General features: G+C 37.0%; 1 protein-coding gene across 1 annotated transcript in view; it reads right to left on the reverse strand.

The window, feature by feature from the left end:
- MTTP (microsomal triglyceride transfer protein) overlaps nt 1–21,793 on the reverse strand; it is a 59,218-nt gene that overhangs the window by 16,797 nt on the left and 20,628 nt on the right. The window contains exons 4-10 of the mRNA XM_047855754.1: nt 16,235–16,342; nt 14,918–15,034; nt 14,450–14,589; nt 12,297–12,447; nt 9,967–10,124; nt 5,214–5,382; nt 3,815–3,922 (exon numbers count right to left, since the gene is read on the reverse strand). Of these exons, the coding sequence (XP_047711710.1) occupies nt 3,815–3,922; nt 5,214–5,382; nt 9,967–10,124; nt 12,297–12,447; nt 14,450–14,589; nt 14,918–15,034; nt 16,235–16,342 (951 nt within the window). The remainder of the gene's footprint in view (nt 1–3,814; nt 3,923–5,213; nt 5,383–9,966; nt 10,125–12,296; nt 12,448–14,449; nt 14,590–14,917; nt 15,035–16,234; nt 16,343–21,793) is intronic.

Below are 21,793 nucleotides of genomic sequence, written 5' to 3' on the forward strand. Positions count from 1 at the left end.
TTTGTGAAAGAAAAAATAAGTAAAAATGTGTGTGTACATTTGCTTAGGAAGCACAGGAAGGAGAAACCAAAAACTGACACTGGTTAACGTGGAGGAGGCTGGTGAGAATGGGTGGAAGGGGTAAGAAAGGGAACAGGACCCCTTTGAGAATGCTTTTAAAATGCAGTTTTGACTTTTGAACCATGTCAATATTTCACATATTCAAGAAATACAACTCAATCAGCAAGGATGGAAGATTGCTAAAAGTGAATTCAAACAGCAGGGAATGTATATGTGTATCAAACTGCTAACATAACTAAACAAAAAAGAATAACAGAGACTTCTGAATATGGACCCCTGGCTGTCTATCTCTTTTTTTTTTTTTTTTTTACATTTATTTATTTTTGAGAGACACAGAGAGAAAGAGAGACAGAGAGCATGAGCAGGGGCGGGGCAGACAGAGAGGGAGACACAGAATCCAAAGCAGGCTCCAGACTCCGAGCTATCAGCACAGGGCCCGACAAGGGGCTCGAACCCATAAACCATGAGATCATGACCTGAGCCAAAGTTGGACGCTTAACCAACTGAGCCACCCAGGTGCCCCATCTGGCTGTCTATCTTTAGTATATTCCAAAACAAAAGAGCTGTGATGAAGTCTTAACCTTTATTTAGTCTGATTTTTCTAGCAATATCGGTGTAGCAATTCACAAACTATTTTGTGTGCGTCTTAGGCCTGAGCAAATGAATCAACAGGTTGATGTTCTAGAACACTAAGGTTCTCACTATAGGAGAAGGAAGATAAATTTATGGCATGGAAGGAGAAAAAGAAGCTTGTTATACTGGCCCGGAATTAAAGACAGCAGTATGCACTCATCATATGATAAATATAAATATAAATATACGTATTTTGTCCATCTTAAGGGCCAAGTTGCAATAGCACTCAAGTAATTAGAAGTAAAGCATTTAGGGGTAAAATGCCAGATATCTGCAACTCAATCTCAAATGGTTCAATATAAGTACAAATAAAATGAAATAAAACAGAATGACATAATGGAAATATGCAAGATGTTGAAAATTGGCAAATCTAGATGAAGGGTACACAGATGTTTGTGGAATTGTGCTATTCTTACAACTTTTCTATAGGTTTGAATTTTTTCAAATGCAAATTTGAGGAAAAACAAAATTAGGAGGCAAGGAGGTTGAAATGTACGCCAAAAACTAATAGAAAAAAGAAATAGGGGGCTTTGTACTCAATGAGTAAACTTGACCAGCTGCCACTTGGACTGCCACAGGGCAGGTGGGAGCTTTCATGCTAGCAAATGCTGGAAAATCTTTAGTAGTCTATCAGATGGCAGGTACCATTTGGGCAGTAGAAGTATTGTATGCCTTGTAAGGAGATACCTTAAATTTTTGCTTAGAGTACATCATTTTCTTCCTATTCATATGTCTGTGATTTGGGCTGGAGATAGATGAATATTCCATAGCAGAACGTTGAAAAGAAAATGTGAGCATTTACAACAATCTATCTGGTGACTAATTTTCTTCAAAGATGCATTGTTTTAAAAGTTGCTCAAAAACATTAACAGAATTGAATGACAGTGATAGTGGATAGTTTTGAGCTACCTACAAGGTAAATCTAAAGATGTGAGTAGAACTTGGCTCCCCTGTTATCAGCAAAACTTTACATTTAATCCTTTGTTCAGTTTCCTTCTTGTGCTATTCTATTCTCTCTCAAGGTTGCAGCCACTCTCTGTTCCTGGCCCTACCTCCTCTTCTGGGCTGCAGGTGGATATGGCCATCTGCCTTTTGGACAACTCAACTTGGTGGCCCAAAGGACTTCAAATTTAACATGACCAAAACAAATTCATAGCTCTACCCTCCTCCCAACCCCCAAACTGGGTTCTATAAATTGTGCTTAAGTGGTTGACATCACCACACTTGGTATCCTACCCTGGAAGCTTAATAGTCACCCAGCTTCTTACCTCTTTCACACTACCCACCCACATCCCATCAGTCACTGGGTACTATTAACTCTACCTCCTAAATGGCTCTTGAAGCTGTCTCCTTCTCTCTACCTGCTGCCTCTATGTTAATTCAGACCTTTACTTATTCTTGCCCAGTTGTTGCAAATATTTCCAATCAAATCTTGCTGACTCTAATCCAGTCCACAGCTGGTCCATACACTCTGCTTCTTTCTAAATAAAAAAAAATCTAAGCATATCATTCACCTGCCTAAAAACGCACTATTCTCCCTTCTCTCTATGGAATGAAGGCCAGACTCGTTAGCTTCTCATTAATAAACATCCTCTTTTCTGTATTTCCACTCTCATCTATCTGCCCCATAAATATGAATACTTTGTTTTCCAGCCCCACAGAATTTCTCATGTTCTCAGGCATACCAGACCCATTTTGACATTGGGCCTTTTCATGCATTGTTGTATTTCTCCTAGAATGTCCTTCATTCCATACTACCATCTCTTCACCTAAAGAGCTTTTCTATACGAAGTTCAAATATCACTATTTTGGTGAAACTTTCCCTAGCACCCCCAAACAGAATAGTTTGCTACATATTCCATATTCTCAGAGCACTTCGTTTATATTTCAATATTATTTTTTGTTTGTATTTGAGAAATGGAGTGGAAGATCTTTGAGGATGGTAGAATATTTTATGCATTTTTATATTAAGGGATTAAGATCACATCTAGCACAGAGTAGATGTTCATTAAATTATGTGAATGGACATTTTCAGGTATGAGCTTTGTCTTTAGCCAAGATATTTGATACAGGATTACTGAGGTAAATTGGCTACTCAAATAATCATGGAAATTGGAAAATATAAGAAGTTATAGTTCTTTGATGTCATAGAAATAGTACAAATTTGATCTCTGCCTGAGCTTACTAAGCTGATACTCAAACATTTTCAATGCCATTTCTTTTTTAGTAATCTTTTTCACACTTAGCTTACATTCTAATTATGGGTTGCCTCTTTTGGAACTATTTGGTTTCAAGAATGTTTTCTCTATTATTTTTAAGAGCAAGCATTCTGTAAGCAAAATAATACAGTGACGTCTTTTTTGAGATAGAAGAAAAATGCTGACTATGAGCTGGCTATATAATAAATGTGGACAGAAAAAGACTTTTTATATATTTAACATTTTCAATCTATTTGCATTATAGAAAGATAGGCTATATTGGATACTAATCTATTTGGATTTTCTACATCTAGTTAAGCTTACAAAGTGAGTTTTTGGTTTTTTATGAGAAAGGTGTCAAAGTTGATAGTCCACTCTGGCAAATGGATAAACTTTGAGCAAATGAAATTAAAAATAAAATGTAAAGTTTTTGGTAATTAGAAATAACTAAATTCACACCATCAAAACTCAAAACTGCAAACCACACTTATAAAGTTCTCCTCTAGGAGATAGCCCTAAAGTCTAATATTTTTTCTAAGAATAAGAACTATACCATACATGCCATTGAAGGCTGCATACATAGTGGGCACTTAGTAAATACAATTGGTGAGGGATTAATAGACTATTTACTCTTTAGCAAGCATTTGTTGAACATTATGCATCACATATTATTTTAAGCAATTGGCGTTAACAAGACAAAGATCCATTTATGCATAGATCTTATGATTTCAGTAGAAGACAAAAATAAGCAATAAATGTAATGAATAACGGAATTATATCAGGTATGTTAGATAACAATAATTGCTATGAAATAAAGAAAGTGGCGTAAGGTAAGGGGAAATAGGAGGGCCAGTGGTGTGCAGCTCAGTAAGACATAGAATGATCTGGAACTATATAACACACAAGATTGGATTCACACTTACTTTGAGTTTGCAGCCTTCATTCTGACACAACTTCTTGACGAGGGCCCCAATGATGATCATAACAGTTTCTCTAATGTCGTTGCTCGCAAAGGAACCTTTGAACTTACTCTATTAGCCAAACAGAGATAAAATAGGTTATCAAAATATTTAAACATTTCTGAGGGACATTTTTAGAAATGAAGACACAAAATAACCAATGTCTAAGAGAAATGTTTTATGTTCCTAGAGAGCAAATTCAAAATTTTGATTTGGGGATACTTGCAAATTCACTACCTAACTTTGAATCGAAGAGTTTATAGAATCTCTCCTATGCAAGTCTTATTAACATATGAACTATAAACTCAGGAAGTCTATGAACTCCTGAGAGGTTTATGGATTGAGCTCACTGGGTTAGTGAACAAAAAAGGAAAAAAAAGAGATCTGCAAAATGTTGTGTATGGGTGAAGAGGGGATTCATTGCTTTTTTCTTTTTCTTCTAAAGTTTATTTATTTATTTTGAGAGAGAAAGAGAAGGAGAGACCACAAGAGGGGAAGGGGCAGAGAGAGGGAGAGAGAGAATCCCAAGCAGGCTCCTTGCTGCCAGCATAGAGCCCAATGCAGGGCTTGCACCCACAAACTGTGAGATCATGACCTGAGCCGAGATCAAGAGTTGGATGCTCAACCAACTGAGCGACCCAGGTGCCCCGGGGTTTCATTGCTTTTATCAGGTTCTTAAACGATCTCACTTTCCAAAAAGATTATGAGTTATTCCACTAGATCATAAGCAGATAAGTGCACATTTTGTTTTTAAATCTTGGACCCAAGAGAAGTCTAGTTTTATTTCCAATATAAATTTTTTAATATTGGAAGAATTGTATCTCTTCAATGTATTGTATATTAAATGCTGTGAAGACTTTTGAACTCAAAACAAATCTTTTAAAATCAATTTTGGGGGGTGCCTGGGTGGCTCAGTCAGTTTAGCACTTCAGGTCATGATCTCACAGTTCTTCGATTTGAGCCCCCATTGGGCTCTGCCCCGACAGCGTGGAGCCTGCTTGGGATTCTCTCTCTTTCCTTCTCTTTCTGCCCCTCTCCAATTCATGCTTTCTTTTTCTTGTCTCAAAAATAAATAAATAAACTTAAAAAACAAATAAAATAAAATAAAATTTTGAAGCATAACCAAGACTCATCTCCTCTGAAATTTTATCCCATGTCACATTATATGATGGGTGAATACAATCTTTATATTTCTATATGGTATAGTTTATGTTATTTAGAGGAATTGCAAAGAAGACATTATGTGAAATAGTGTACTACAGTTAATGATTAATGGATGGAAGATAGCCCAATTCCTGTTTAGAGTCTTATGAACTTTTTAGCAGCTGACAAACTTTATTTTCACAGTGTTCATTTGACTTACAATGAGGCCTCTCAGGAGTTCTTCATTGGGATGGGAGGCAAATCCACAGGCATAGAGAAACCTCTCCTGGAGGATAATGCTACTGTCACTTTTGAAATCCAGAAAGTCCAAAATGGCATCTAATGAGTCTGAGGTCTGAGCGGAGGTGACAGCATCCACCAGTTGAGGTCTACAAAAAAGGGGGAGTCATTGATATCAATTTTTAGCGTGCTTAAGGAATTATTTAAATCTCTACCATTCACAGATTCTCCATTGATCTAAGTTTCATAAAGAAGTGAAATTTTTATATAAACAAAAAAATGAATAATTCCCTCAAAAAGACCCCCTAATTTTGTTTTAAACCTCCCATTTAATTCCTCGCTCTCTAGCTCAATGTATACTCAGAATATATAAACTAACTTCACATAATAGCCTAAGTCAAACATAATTTGGAAATTTGTATGTCAAAAAATTATACACTAGGTTCAAATTCTTTTCTCTACGAGTAATACATCAGAGTTATCGTCTCAAATATTGATTCTCTTTCTCTAATGATCTCGACAAATATATACATTTCTTAAATGCCTAATTTAACTCAGGTGCTATTAGGAAATTCTTTTAACTTTAATTTATATCCAAGGGAGAAGATTTTGCCCATTGTTTCTAAAAATAAAAAGTACCATGGTATATCCCAATGTTCAACCATAATGATTATGTGTGGGCAGAATGGAACCCCTATAGGCAAGTTCTCATTAGATATACCAGTCATCAAGAATCTTTGGTTAGTTGAGTCTGGGATGGTAAAATTCCTGAAACTAGTTGTCATGCTAATGAATATATCATGTATGTAAGTATATTCCACATTGTATACACACACCGTACATGTGTTTAGTGCTTTATACTATTAAAAAAAAAATGATATACTTGCACTGTATCATTTTGTTCCTAACAAAAAACCTAGTGAATGAAGCAGACACTGAGAGATAATACTTATTAGGTGCCTATTATGTAAGTATTGCACTATAAATTTTAAATATGCAATTTTTGCTTTCACTTCTTCGTCTGTAAGATGGGGTTAAAAATAGTGGTTACTTTCAAATTTTGGGGAGAACTGGACTGCATAATCTATGCAGAGCACTTAGAATAGTGTTTGACATGTGGTAAATACTCAATAAAAATACACTGCTATTAACAATTACTTCACTTAATAGAGTAAACATCTCTGTCAGTTTAATACTAATATCCCCCTTACATATGAAGAAACAGACTTCAAGGCCCTACAGGTGTTAAGCATATAGCTGGAGTTGGAACTCAAGGTTTTTCTGACCTGAGGTGTCTCAGGTATCCATGATCTTTTATTTTGTAATTAAAAAAAAATTTTTTTTAACGTTTATTTATTTTTGAGACAGAGAGAGACAGAGCATGAATGGGGGAGGTCAGAGAGAGGGAGACACAGAATCTGAAACAGGCTCCAGGCTCCCAGCAGTCAGCACAGAGCCCGACGCGGGGCTCGAACTCACGGACCGCGAGATTGTGACCTGAGCCGAAGTCAGCCGCTCAACCGACTGATCCACCCAGGCGCCCCTATTTTGTAATTTTTTTTTAAATGCTCATTTATTTTTGAGGGGGGCGGTTGGGGCAGAAAGAAAAGGAGACAGAGGATCCAAAGCAGTCTCTGCACTGACAGGAATGAGCCCAACGCAGGCCTCAAATTCACAAACCATGAGATCATGACCTAAGCCAAAGTCGGATGCTCAACTGACTGAGCCACCCAGGTACCCCCATGATCTTTTAAATACATTGGTGTTTCCCAAAGTGTTGTCCATGTGGTTCTAGTCCTACAACATGCTGTAAGCAAAGGGATCTTCAAGGCTGTTTAAGTTTAGAAAATGTTTAAGGAAACTTACACCTAATATTATATGATTAAATATGCTGAAAATTTCTACAGCCAAGAAAACTATTTGATTTGGTTTCACCCCACGCTCTTCTAACTCAGTTGCTCACAGAATCCTTTCCTCTTGCCATACTTGCTAGTATTCTGCAAATTACAGGATACACACAATGGACTCTTTGGGAAATGTTATATTCTACCACCCTGACTTGCACTATCCTACCATAAACAGAAAAAATTATTCTCTGTATTTTACAGATGTTGAAAGTGAAACTCGGAGAAGCTAAATGTAAACAATTTGCTCAAAGGTTATATGCTGTTGGAAGCCAAAATTAGAAACGAGGTTTTCTGATTTTAGTTCATCCTAGCTTCCTTTCCATTACACTATGCTACATGTGGTCTACATATGATATGGCACAATATTATGTAAATACAAGTATCTCCTGCTTTTCCAAAGTTTGTGTTAGGCTACTTTGCTTTTACAAAAGACCTACATTAGTACTTGTTTTTGCTAACCAAAAGAAATCCTGAAGAGGAATTTTGCTTTTACCAAAAAAAGGTTAAAAGCTAAATAGCATTCAACGTGTTTTGCAGCAAGCCTGTTATAGAGGCAGTGTGGACCCTGAGCAGTGAGGGTAGCCCCACCAAGCCCCTTCCCTGGGAAGCACACTCAGCATCTTACAATCAAGTCACGATAGCCTAGAACTGTATCTGTGAGCATCTGTGCTTTCTCTCAATGTATTGTGTACATCCATTAGCAAGATAATGGCCTAAGGTATCAGAAAAACCTAAAAGAAGTTATTTTGGGGGTCTGGAAATGGTCAAAAGATTTGCCACGTAAATTAATGGTAATTCGTTGCTTTGCACAATTGCGGGTTACAAAAGGTTTCATAGAAGTCTCCACTTTTGGATAGCAGGAGAAACCTGTAATCTGATTTAGAAAATACATCATGAAATCATCCAAATTGTTGCCACCTGAAGGTTTCTAGGACTCACATAAGGTTAAAGTGTCATACAATCTCCATTCTAAATTAATAGCTAATTTTTAAACTTTTCTGGTCAGTATCTTTGCCTTTCCTATAAAGAAAAATCACCCTACAAATATTTTTTAAAGTTCTATGATTAAAACATGAGTCTGAGAATTTATTATTTCGTGTATTTTTCAATTTCTGGTTTAAATATTTATTTTTGAAGAGAGCAACCAACTCTGTTTAGTCATATGGAGTTCCTATCATTTTTTTTAAATGTCCTCAAGGCAAGTAAATAACAAATACAATCAAGAATAAACAGACTTCTTTGTTACTTTTAAGTTATTTATTTATTTATTTTTGAGAGAGAGAGCATGCATGCATAGGTGCACACAAGTCAGGAAGGAGCAGAGAGAGGAGAAAGAATCCCAAAACAGGCTCCACAATGCCAGTGCAGAGCCTGATGCCAGCTCAAACCCACAAACCGCAAGATCATGACCTGAGCTAAAGTCGGACGCTTAACCAACTGAGCCACCCAGGTGCCTCAAGAATAAACAGAATTCTTAAAAAAAAAAAAAAAAAAAAAAAAAAAAAAAAAAAAAAAAAAAAAGCTAAATTATCTTCTTAGAGAATTGAGTTGAGTCCTTTGTACTCAGTGACTACTGTTGCCGCTATTGCTGCTGCTGTTGCTGTGTGTGTGTGTGTGTAAGTTGGCCAATTTCCACTTTTGATTATGTTAATGGATAGTTTTGACAGTCAAATTAATTAAGCTATTTTCTGTATCATGAGGGTAATTAGTATCATATAGTTGAATTTGTATTTACAAATTCTATATTACAGACAAAAAACATTTACATCGGGGCGCCTGGGTGGCTCAGTCAGTTAAGCGGCTGACTTCGGCTCAGGTCATGATCTTGCGGTCCGTGAGTTCGAGTCCCGCGTCGGGCTCTGGGCTGACAGCTCAGAGCCTGGAGCCTGTTTCAGATTCTGTGTCTCCCTCTCTCTGACCCTCCCCTGTTCATGCTCTGTCTCTCCCTGTCTCAAAAATAAATAAAACGTTAAAAAAAATTTAAAAAATAATAAAACATTTACATCTACAAAATTAATTTGAGAATTAAGTCAACTCTTCACTATGTGTGTGCAATGAATCATACTTTCACCAAACATTCAAGTAGCATACAGATGTCTTTTTCTATATTTTTTGACTATTTACCTCCATTCTCAATTTTCTATATAAAACATGGCTTTGATGGGGATGATCATTGGATCTCTAATAAAATTTTTCATTTTTCAATCGAAAAAGTCATATTTTTTTTGTTTTTATAATCAACTCTGCAATCTCTTCAAATGTAAATTAATAGGTCCAAAAACAGGAGGCAGCACATATCAAGATGAAGCCCTCCCCTCCCTTATGTATGTACCAATTTAGACCTGATTTAAACTCATAAACACTCAAAATATGTTCATTCTGAGTCACTGTTAAAACCTTGTTACTACATTTCTGGTCAAGTAACTGTTAAATTACCATATTGAAGCATAACTGTTTGATGAAAATGGAAAACAACGCAAGAATTGATTTGGAGGTTGGGCAGTTGGTTAAAAAAGAGTCTTTCTTTGTGGCGCCTGGGGAGCTCAGTCGAGCGCAGACTTCAGCTCAGGTCATGATCTTGCAGTTGGTGAGTTCAAGCCCCTCTGTGCTGTCATGTAGAGCCACCGCTTTGGATCCTCTGCCCCCCCCCACCTCTACCCCTCCCTTATTCAGGCTTTCAATCTCAAAAATAAATAAAAGCATTAAAATAAATATAAAAATAAATAAATAAATAAATAAATAAAAGGAATCTTTCTTGCTTAATTAAAGCTAATAACCAAGAAATGCTTTTCTACAGACAATGCCACACAGTATTCGGGAACTTACAATACTTCCTTGTTTTCAGCCTTTAAGATCTGGAGGATCTCTTCTCTAGTCGCAGTCCTGAGGTGCTGAATGAAGGCCAGGAAGCTTCTGACAGCCTCAGCTTTAGAGAGGTTGTCAGGCTGCAGGTGTTTTCTGGTAGACTGCCAGTGCTCCGAGAGCTGCAAGAAAACATGGCCACAGGCTCGCACCCCATTCATAATTCTGAACATCCACATTGACAAGGGATGTTCTCCCCAGAAACAAATTTTTCCTTGTATCTGACAAGCAAAAGAAGCTTTTTGTATCACCTCAATATGCCAGATTGCTACCTGCCAGTATCACATTCCTGGGATTCACGGAGACAAATATTGAGGCCTGTCGACCCTGTGTATGATTCTTTCTCAGGAGCACCATTTTTGTCTATTACTCTTTAGCTCGAAAGAAATCAGGCTTCTGGGCCTAGAAGGTCATTCCATGGTTACCCTAAGGAAATTCTGTGTGAGGCCGGGCTTTGACTACCATACTAGAACTATGCAGAATTTTCGTTAACAGCAGGATATGTTGGAGGGGGAATAAATCAAAACTGCTGAATAATTGTGTCAGGTTTATTATTTACAGGGAACTCACTGAAAATCAGTATTTGTAATAACGTGAGCTCCCCATTCCAACTTTCTTTTATTGTTTTTATGAAATGCAATGTTTAACTACACTGAGGTCTGAACTGCTCATTACTTAAAATGTTTAGTAGAGTATTATTTAGATAAAAGTAATTCTCCTACTATTGTTTTTCTACTATGGTTTTAAAAATAGTAAATAATTCTAACTAGTGATATATTCTGGCTTTGAAATAAGCTAAATAACTGATTTTTCATAGTTTGCCACTTTTCCCCTACTTGTAAATAATGTGTTTAATCCCATTAGTCACCTCCAGCTCTCTAATTCTGAGGTAATCAGCATGCTACCGATTTTTTAAATTATTCAGTCCTTTTAATAAGAAATAGACACATATTTTCTCTTTTTCAAACTCTTTTTGGTTATCTAATCTTAAGAGGATATTCCCCTATCCGACCACTCAATTTGGATATTCCAAAGCAAAATTCTAGCTATTCTTAGCTAAATATTTACTGGGTCATTTCTGAGGGCAGAAAGAACACTAGTGTGAATTCAGATTTTTTTTTCTTTGAAGGGTTGCAATGGTGACAGTATATGGAAATTGGAAAAGCAATTGCTCAAAGACATCAACGCTTCCTATGATAATGAAGAAGTAATTATCAAAAATCTTAAACAGCTTATTCTTTTTAATAACCATGGGGGAGACAAATTAATAAGTCACAGTATTAAAAAAGATGATTGGTTTCATTAGTCACTTTCCTATATAATTTCCACCTCCATATGACACATTAGAAAATCACAGTAGAATATTAAATGATATATGGAAGAAAAACAATTAAAGGGAAAACAAAATTTGAGAATTATTTTTTCTGTTTTTTCTTTAGTTCAATTTTGATAAATTTGAAATTAGCAAGGAATAGTGTCTTGAACTTTAAGCAAATTATGGTATTCGTTCTTGATAATTCTACTTCTCTGAATACCAATAAAACCCAAGGGAACAGAATCTTCTGGTAGCTACCAATGGAGCATGTTGCTCTGTTGTTCACGCTCAGGGTTTGCTCTCCTGACAAGAGGTTTAGTATTAGGAAATGCTAGATCCTAAGGTCACATCTGTAGCCATCATCACAACTGACTCGTGTAATAAATGAAATTTCTCTTTGCTGATTTTAAAATGTTATAAGATGACCTATCCTTTGCCTGGGAGATGTGAGATCTTGTTTTGCCTATAATTGTAGAGGAGTTTGGGGCATGGTAGAAAAATGTTTCCTAATTTAGAAGAGAGCTTGGCATCCTTTTTTAGTCCTCAAAGCAATACTCAGAACACTGAGCTCAGCAAAATATTTCACCTAAAGACTTATTGCTATTAAGTGGCGAAAACTTTCAGGATTCAGATCCTGTCCATGCTCTTGACACTATATGCTTTCCCCTAACTTCATTAGGGCCTTTATCCCCCCAGGTATTCTAGGTGCTACTATTCAGAAGCTGCCCTTACTTAAGTCATAACATTTTTAACTTGAGATGAGTGGATAATAATTATTTGTTAAATATCATTGGATTACACATCATCTCAGGTGCATATTGTTAAGATAGTGCCATTATAATTCAGTGGTGGCTGGTAGCTCTTTATAAACTTTCTTCAAAGAATTAACTGAAGCTTCCATTGGAAACAAAAAGAAAACGGAATTTTAAGCCTTGAGTATTCCCCTATCCGACCACTCAATGCAGTTGTTCACACTTACAGAAGGGCATCTTTTACACTTGCTCTGGAAGTCCTGTCCCACAATGGGAAGGGCCTTGTACTCTGAATCAACTGCTTTAATTATGGCTGCAACCTGCTTTCCAGACATCAGTCTTGGGCCTGCTTCAGTGGTCTTCAGCTCCAATTTCTGCCTGTACAACAAGAAAGAGAAATACCACATAAGCAGTTTTCCTTTGAGTGAACAAGCTACTAATTACCATTCTCTTGGCAAACAATTTATTCACACTATGGAAGTTCATATCTTTCAAACTGCAATATCTCAGTAACAGACCTCAAGCTAATTATGAAGTCTTTTTGAAGCAAAAATTTTATTCAAAGATTTGAAAATTTAAGTCTGGATTTAAGAGAATACAGGGAAAAAAACTTGCCTGGATGCTGAACAAGATATGTGATGTCACCTCTTTTGAATTTAGCCCTACTTTCTGCAAATAATAGCATCAGTACAACCACACACCACTTATTTTTTTTTTTTTTTTTTCAACGTTTATTTATTTTTGGGACAGAGAGAGACAGAGCATGAACGGGGGAGGGGCAGAGAGAGAGGGAGTCACAGAATCGGAAACAGGCTCCAGGCTCTGAGCCATCAACCCAGAGCCCGACGCGGGGCTCGAACTCACGGACCGCGAGATCGTGACCTGGCTGAAGTCGGACGCTTAACCGACTGCGCCACCCAGGCGCCCCCACACACCACTTATTAACTAAGACAGTTAAGAAACCTTTTTTACTAAAAATGGTTTCACAGATATTTTTGCCTGATATATACTCTTTCAGAACCGTGTCTCTCTCCTGTCAAGTGGTAGAGTCTGCATCCCTATCCTTGAGCCTGGGCAGGACTCTGTGACTTCCCCAACTAAGAAAGGGACAGTAGAAGTGACACTGTGTGACTTCTAAGGATAAATCTTAAAAGGAAATTCAGCCTTCATCTGGAATGCTAGCAGCACCTGTACCTTTGGAGACTTGAGCCGCCATGTACAAAGTCTGGCTACCCAAACCTACCATTTTGAGAGGCCACATATTGATAAAAGAGAAATGCCTGGGGAGCCTCAGTAGTTTGTCTTCCCAGCCCAGGTACCAAATAGGCAAGGGAGCAACCTTTGAACCAGCTCTGGTCAGTGCCTGTCTGCAACTGCAGAATAGATGCCAAACAAGGCATGCTTAGTTGAACCAACGCAAGACTCAGAATTATGAGAGAATGATAAAATGATTGTTGCTTCTTACACCACTGACTTTGGAGTGGTTTGCTATAAAGCAATGGAAATCTGATAGACCTGGTACGTACTTTAAAATATTTATTTTGTACGAGAATAGATGAAAGTAATATGGTACAAAGTAAAATGCAAAATTCTATCCAGATGAGACTTCAAAAATACTTCAAGCATTTATGGTTTGAGGCGCTTCTCCCAAGATTTTGCATCCACTGATCTCTGATATTGGAGCTATTTCAGAGAAAACATTTGACAAGCAATGGTATAAGATATAATACATTTAATGCTAGAAAAATCTTTTTCTAAATTAAAATCTTAAAGGAACACATACTCTTAGATTTGAAAATTTTAGTTCTTAAGCCTGTGAGAACTTCTGATCAGAGAAATCTTCTTAAATTGAAATAACAGGCTTGAATTTGTAAGTACTATAAATCTGTCATATCACAGTTACATATCACATATACAAAAATTCTGTCATATCACTTTACTATGGAATCTTTTATGTGTTTTTTAACAACAGTAACAAAAAAAAAATCTCAAGGAGAGAACATGCAAACGTCACCACTTTTTAACCTTATCATTGTAAACTTCTGACAGAGAAATGAGAAAATAAACCAGAACTTATCAAGTAGTTTGCCTTTTTTAAATGTAAATTCTATTCAATAAACAATTGATACAATTTTTAAATGAAATTCTATTAAATAAACAGTAAGTATTTAATATATCCCATTATTATAGATGATGTGAAAAAATAAAGATGAACAAGATGTAATCACAGTTTTCAAGAAGCTAACAGTCAAAATGAGGAAGCACTAAATATACATAAAACATATATATATTTAACATGTCTAACATATATATGTAAAAACCAAATATGATAATATATAAAAGAATAGGAAAGAAAATTTATATTCCAGCATTATCTTACTTTGATATTATTTTGCCTGCGATGGTTTGTAGAGAATTCATCCGAAAAGCATGTGTCTCTTCTGCAAGCACAGCTATAACAAAACTGTCTTCTATCTTATAGGTAGTGACAGACGTGGCTTTGGAAGTGACACCCAAGACCTAAATAAGATAGATAGATGATAGATAGATAGATAGATAGATAGATATTTGTAGTTGTAAAAATAAGCTTTTTATCTTTGAATCAAGTCAAGTAGCAAACTGTCTTTTGATGTTCAAAAGAGCTTCCCCTTAATATCTTCCCTTCACCGCCCAAACTTACAACATATGAAAACAAACCTTTTCATTTGACATTGTATGAAACAATACCCTAAACTAAAAATCACAAATATTCCAAAATTATATTGTTACCTTATTCTTCTACTATTTTAAATTAATCTATAAAAATGTAATTATTTGAATGCCTTAAAGAGAGTGATATCAATCATACCTGATTTGAGGTTGTAAATCCAGACCTCTCTATTTTGCATGAATCCAAGGCCTTAATTTTGATCACTTTGTCTTGATGAGCCTGGTATGTCACCTTACAATCCCCAGAAATATCCACCTAAAAAGAAAAGTAAAAATACAATGTTTGGGATTTTCCCATGAACCATTTGAATTCCAGTGGGAAGTAGCCTGAAAACTGGGGTTCCTGAGATGCCATGGGGGACTACCTTTTGTCCAAGCTGACAAGATGGTAAGACAGGAAGAACTCAATGCTTCCCATAACATGTGGATTCTTTTCCATCCTCTTTTGCTGAGTCTTACTAGCACCTTCTTATTGCCCCAGGAATAATAAAGGATTTCCTATATTTCTCTAAAGTTTAATGAGAATTGGACAAATGACCTGGTCATAATCAAAACCTCTGGAAAAGGGGTAATTGTGTGGGAAGGGGATTTGACTTTTGATGCCGTATCTAGATGTGAATGTGTGTACATGTGTTCTTTGATTAGATGAATATAACCAGAAATCCTTAAAAACCTGTGGGATTAATTCAGCTCATAAGTCACATTAACAATTTGAGTGTGGGCAAATGTATGCCAGTACAGACCGTTTAGCTTCTCTGAGCCTTCCCTCCAAGTCTCTGCCAGCATCACACCCAACTTTTATTCTAGCAAACTAACGGATATTCCCTCAGCCCCGCCCTGTGATTAGATTTTCTTGCCCATTCGTGGGTTGGCTGAATTCAGAACAGGAAACTTAGACTCAGTTCTGCTTTTGACTCAAAGTATGACACTGGGAGGACCACTTAACTTCTCTAGTTTTAACCTCAGTTTCTTCATCTGTAAAATGAAGGGGGTTGTTGGTATAGACCACTGGTTCTCCAAACGGATAATGTATCCAAATTATCTGAGAAAACTGTTATAATACAGATGCTCAGGTCCTCTTTAATATATTGAATCAGAATCTTCACAGTGAATCCAGGGAATCTATATCTTAAATAAGCTCCCCATGAGATAGTGATGCACAGTGATGCCACTGACATGCTCCCCAAGGTTTTCTGCATCTCTGTCATTCAATCATTCTATATGTCCCCTTAGTATAATGGATTCTAATTTCCTTTACCCTGTATTTGGGTACAAATTGGGGTAAACAGCAATCTGTTTCACATGTAAATGAGACTTAACCACCCTACTCACCTTTTCTGAGCATTACCATAGTAGTAACTTTTTTACTGAATTTCTACAAATAGAAATCCATATAAGCAATTTTGTTAACTATTGATAAATAATATTCTGGATTCTTAATAATATTAGTAAGTACCTCATTGGTGGTTCCAGAGCTTAACTGCATCTGAAATAGGCTAGCCAGGCCTCTTTTGAGATTTTCTATGGCCACCGGCTCATTTGCGTATGAGTAGAACTCTTTGACCTAGGGAGAAAGAAAGACAAACATAAATGAAGCAAAAATGCATCATTTATTAGATTTGGTTAAACAAGTGGCATGAAAGTTCAGATTTTCACCCTTATCAATCTGGGAAATAGAGATCTGTTTACTCCAAAGCTGGGATTTCTTTTTTGTGTGTGAAAAGAGGCTATTTAAATGTCTAAGAAGCTAGACCATGAGAACATGAAATTTGGGGAGACTGATAATTAAGGCTGTGAACATGATGGGAATAGTATAGGGAAGGAAACAGTGCACGGATTTAGACTGGGATTTCTATGAAAACATGAAGGATTGCCCAAGGAAGAGAAATCAGGAATATTCTCTTTGAACACATCAACATGTTCTCTACCTAGAACTCTGCCTGAAACAAAAATTAACCAATGTTTAAAATGACAAAGAGACTGGTGCTTAAAAGAGAATGGCAATTACACTTGACAGCCATGAGTTAGCATAGCCTCTAAGGGCTGTGACAAGGGCCTAGACATGACCATAATGCCCATGGACAAAATTCCACAGGGGTGACTTTCTCTGGCTCTCCAGAGCATCCATGTTGGCATTGGGTATAAGGACATAAAGAAGGTTGGAGGATTTGAGGTTGAGATTGCTAGCATGACATGGCCTGATGCAGGCGCTGCTTTGAGTCCCTTTAGAAGGCAGGAAGAGAGGTTGAAATGAGGGGATGACTGTGATTTGGCTGAAATAGCAAACATCTTATCTTAGCTTTGTTTTATCCTTGATATTTATAGGCACAAGGGTGATAACAATGTCTCATACCATTTTGATAATTTAGGTCATGTTTAAGAAACAAGAATATAAATACAAAGGGAATTTCCTGGAAGGCCTGTGTCACTTTTCACCAAGTATTAACTCCAAACACATCACACAATTTAGAAATAGAGGCTGGAGGGGCGCTTGGGTGGCGCAGTCGGTTAAGCGTCCGACTTTAGCCAGGTCACGATCTTGCGGTCCGTGAGTTCGAGCCCCGCGTCGGGCTCTGGGCTGATGGCTCAGAGCCTGGAGCCTGTTTCCGATTCTGTGTCTCCCTCTCTCTCTGCCCCTCCCCCGTTCATGCTCTGTCTCTCTCTGTCCCAAAAATAAATAAACGTTGGGAAAAAAAAAATTAAAAAAAAAAAAAAAGAAAAGAAATGGAGGCTGGGGGCACCTGGGTGGCTCAGTTGGTTAAGCGTCCAACTCTTAATTTCAGCTCAGGTCATGATCTCACAGTTGAGCTCGAGCCCCACGTCGGGTTCTGTGCTAACTGTGGAGGCTGCTTAAGATTCTCTCTCTCCCTCTCTCTCTGCCCTTCCCCTGCTGACGCTTTTGCATGCATGCACACATGTGTGCATACTCTCTCTAAAAATTTTTTAAAAAGATAGAAATAGAGGATGGATATAGCTTCCCTGTCAAAATTCCCAAGGTCTATGCTAATTATAGCCGAGCATTCCTACTGGAAATATCCTGAATGTCTTACTATTCTCTTTAAAATCAACCATGATTTCTCAAGTAAAACCGAATGCTCAGTAATTTGGCAATGAATTCAATTAATGCCAATCTGAACACAGTTCGATCTATACGGAAACTCTTACACCTTAGAAGGGACTATTTTGTCTGGATTAGCCAAACAAGTGTCTCAAATCTCTATTTTTATTTTCTGCATATACTCTGCCTAGTGACAAATTTACTAGGTATTTTATCCAGCAATCAATTTTAGTCATTACACTAAACGAACCTATAAATGTTGGAAATGTATTTGTCCAGGTTAAAAAGGAACTGGAATAGTGACCTCAGCGTCTGAAAATCCATGGTATCATATTCTCAAATCACTGGCAATTTCTCAGATCCAAGGCTGAGTTTCTGATGTTCTATTTTGTAAACTGGGTCTTCTTTCCTTTTAGGAATTACAGCATAACCTCCTTTTCAAATATTTGGGAGTATATCTCTAGATATCATGACTTTTAAAAGTTCATAAGTGGGTCTCTTGAACCCAGATACAGTCAGAAGGACTCATTTAGTGGCAATACACATATGCCTATGGTCTGTGAGTTTTTGGCAAGGCTTTAGTACTTTAGAAAGCAAAAAGGAGTCATTAAGTGGTAAAAATACTTGTATGATTATCATTAGTATCCTCACTTTCCTTCCATGCTATAAAATGTACCTGAACTATTTATAAAGTTTCACCTAAAATTTCAGGAAACCTAGTTCTCCAATTTAATCTTTGAACTACACAAAAGATTAAGTACTCATCTATCAATGGCCCATGTGTACGGATCAAGTTTTGATCTCGACCACCAGGTCTCTAAGAAAATGGTGTTCACAACTTTTTTTCCCTAATAAACAAACCAAATAAATAACAAACAAAATAATAAACAAACAAAATAAACCAGAAAACAAAGAGATTTTTTTTTCAGTTTTCTATTAATTTCTATCATTTCCCTAAAATTAGAAAAGTGGACACATCTGTTTTTCCTCACTTGTATGACAGCTATCTTTGAGGCCTAAATTCTGTTAAGTGCAGACCATTGTGAGCCAAAGTGAAAACAGCTCTGGTATCCATATTAGCTAAATGTCAACTATTAGAATTGAGCAGGCTCTCCATAATTGACAAAACAGTAAGTCAGAACTTTGCAGTTCAATCCGTGTGGCTGTCACAGCAATAATCTTAAATTCATTATTTCACAACAGGAACCAAGTAAGTTTTATTATATTCATGCCATAAAGCTGATTTACTTCATCCAGTTCTGAAATGAGCTCTGAACATCTGCAACCACAGGACTCTTATCTAAACTCACATAGCTTCCGGAGAGCAACAGTGACACCACCTAGTTACAAACTAAGTCTTTAACTCAAGGAAACCAAACATAGGAGAAGATAGGTGAGTTGCAGAAAAGGAGAAAAGGATTCTATTCTAGAATAGAATAGAAAGTCTCCTGCTAAATTTTGAGGGCTAATTTCACCGTGGAATCAGTCGAGATTCATTGTATTTTTTCCTTAGGGAAAAAAAATGCTTCTATCCATCCCCTTAATGTATGTATTCTTGAAGAATAAGAGAAAGCAAAATTGCATTAACTGGCCAGACAGCAAAAATAAACAAAAAGAATCCTAGCAAACAGACTATCATTTTGTTTAGTCTATTTAGCTGACTTATGTCTTTAAATATATCTTTGATATATATCTAACAGAGAGTATAGCTAGGGAATGACACAATGGAAAACAGACAAGTGAAGATATACTTGAAGAATTGAAGGTTTTCAAGGTGTCATATTTCTTTCGGAGGTTCAGTGTGTGTGAAGGAGCCATACTGCCAGATTCAGAGAACAAATCAATGCCCAGAAACAACACAAAATAAAGGGCCAACTCGGCAGCCATGAGGTTCATTTAATCAATACTGACAGAAAAAACCAGAAATGGAAATCTGGTAATTATCCAGTTAATTGTTTTAGCATTTCAGGCCAAAAAAGGATCCATGCTGTAACTTGAGGCATCTTTTGCTTGTCAGTGTTAATCAACATAACCAGAAAACTGTCATATGTCCAACATCACTTATGATCTGTAGACAAAACCAGAGCCATGCCCAAACACTTATATAGGGAAGATGAGTGGGCATGGAAAAAGGATGATGTGCAATAAATATGCACCTGAGTGTTTTAATGGGCTCTCCTTTACCATGTAAATATGGGAGCTTAAAACAGGGGGCTCTGGAAGGACAAAAAATACATGCTGTTGAGCATCCCTGAAATCACAGAAATTTCAGGGAGTAAAACTTAATTTGAGCCTGGAGAGGAAAATATTTTTCAATAAAACTGCCAATCAGGAGCTCAGCCCTTGCTTCCCTAATTCCTCTCATGGTAGGCTGAGGTGATCATTTAAATAATGATCTCTCTGACAGTGATGTGGCTGAAAACTCCACATGGCTTCTTAGTCTCCAGGGTCATTTTTTTTCCCAACAGGTACTTTATCATATCATTGATAGATACCACAGTGCACTTTAACCTGAGGCTATCGTAAACCATCACAATCACAGCTCCTGTAGAATTGGCATGTTGGAGTCATTGAAATAATGATGTGGCAGCTCCATCCCAGCCTTTGAACAGTGAGGGCACTGAGTTCTTTTGTGTGTGTAACAAAAGACTTTGTACTCAACTGCTACCCAAGGGGCTATAAAATGGCAGGTTGTCATTAAGATTATAAATGCAACTTATATTTTATGGGCTCAAGTGTCTTTCCACATTAGAAGGTCAGAGAGGAAGAAAATAGTATTTCATGTTGTTGTGCCATATGAAAATCAAATGAGTTAATAGATATACTGAAGGATAAAGTAGGAATATTGCAAGTCAACCAAAGAGGTGGTACTTCCCCAAATACTTCACAATTAGAAAACAGTATAATGTGGAGGTTTCCAGCCTAGCCTCTGAGATTAGACCTGTTTGAATCCCACCTCCACCATTTGCCAGTTGTGTGACCCTAGGCAAATTTCTTTACTGCTCTTAACTTTGGTTTCCTCATCTATTACAAGAGGACGATAAAGCAGCACCTGCTTCCCAGAGCTGTCATGAGGATAAAAGAGATCACTAATGTAATGCCTTCGGCCTCTGGTGCACATGAAGTGCTCAATATGATTTAGCTAATATTCAGCAAACAATAGCCCAAGACTTTCTCAAAGTTCAACTCATTTTAGCCCCATATAACTTTATGTGTTCATTCCTTTAATTTACATTCATTGAGACCCCACTATGAGCAGGACACTGAAAATACAGAGTGAAAGACACAATTGCTGCCTATGAGCTTACTCTGAATGCTGACTGCAGACAAAGAGAGGATTTAAACATCTATGATAAACACTTGAATAGAAATAAGCCTAAAGGAGTATGGGGTTTGGGAGAATGTTGGGAAAGTCTCTTAGAATACCAGGTCAGTCAGTACAAGGCATGGTTCTGGGTGTTTTGCAGAGGAAGGGAGTGGAAAGGCATGAAGGGGAGTATGAGGGGCTAGAATACAAAGAGGAATGGGAATTTTCTCTACCAAAACCCAAAGTCTAGTAATGGACACAAATGACCAAAAGGACAGTGATAAGGGCCATGAGTGAGTTACAAAGTGCTAAGAGGGTTCTAAAGAGAGGTGATTATTTCCAGTTGACTGGAAAGATACGAACTTTATAAAAGAAAGGGCCTGTGAGCAATGCCTAGGGCATGGTAAGTATTTTGACAAGTGGAGGAGAAGAGAAGCATCCTTGAGATGGGGATTCACATTTGGTTGTAGGAGAGGTGACAACATAAGAATTCCTTTTACTGCTTTATATAAAAATGCAGATCATGATTAGCAATATATCACATGTCTGAAATTTATATTATTTTAAAGTATTTGTTTTCACCTTTAAAAATTTTGAATCTAGAGACATTTTGCAGATGTGTAGAATTTTAACTATAATGGTCCCTCTGT

The sequence above is a fragment of the Prionailurus viverrinus genome, chromosome B1, assembly GCF_022837055.1.
Source record: "Prionailurus viverrinus isolate Anna chromosome B1, UM_Priviv_1.0, whole genome shotgun sequence".
Classification (NCBI taxonomy): Eukaryota; Metazoa; Chordata; class Mammalia; order Carnivora; family Felidae; genus Prionailurus; species Prionailurus viverrinus.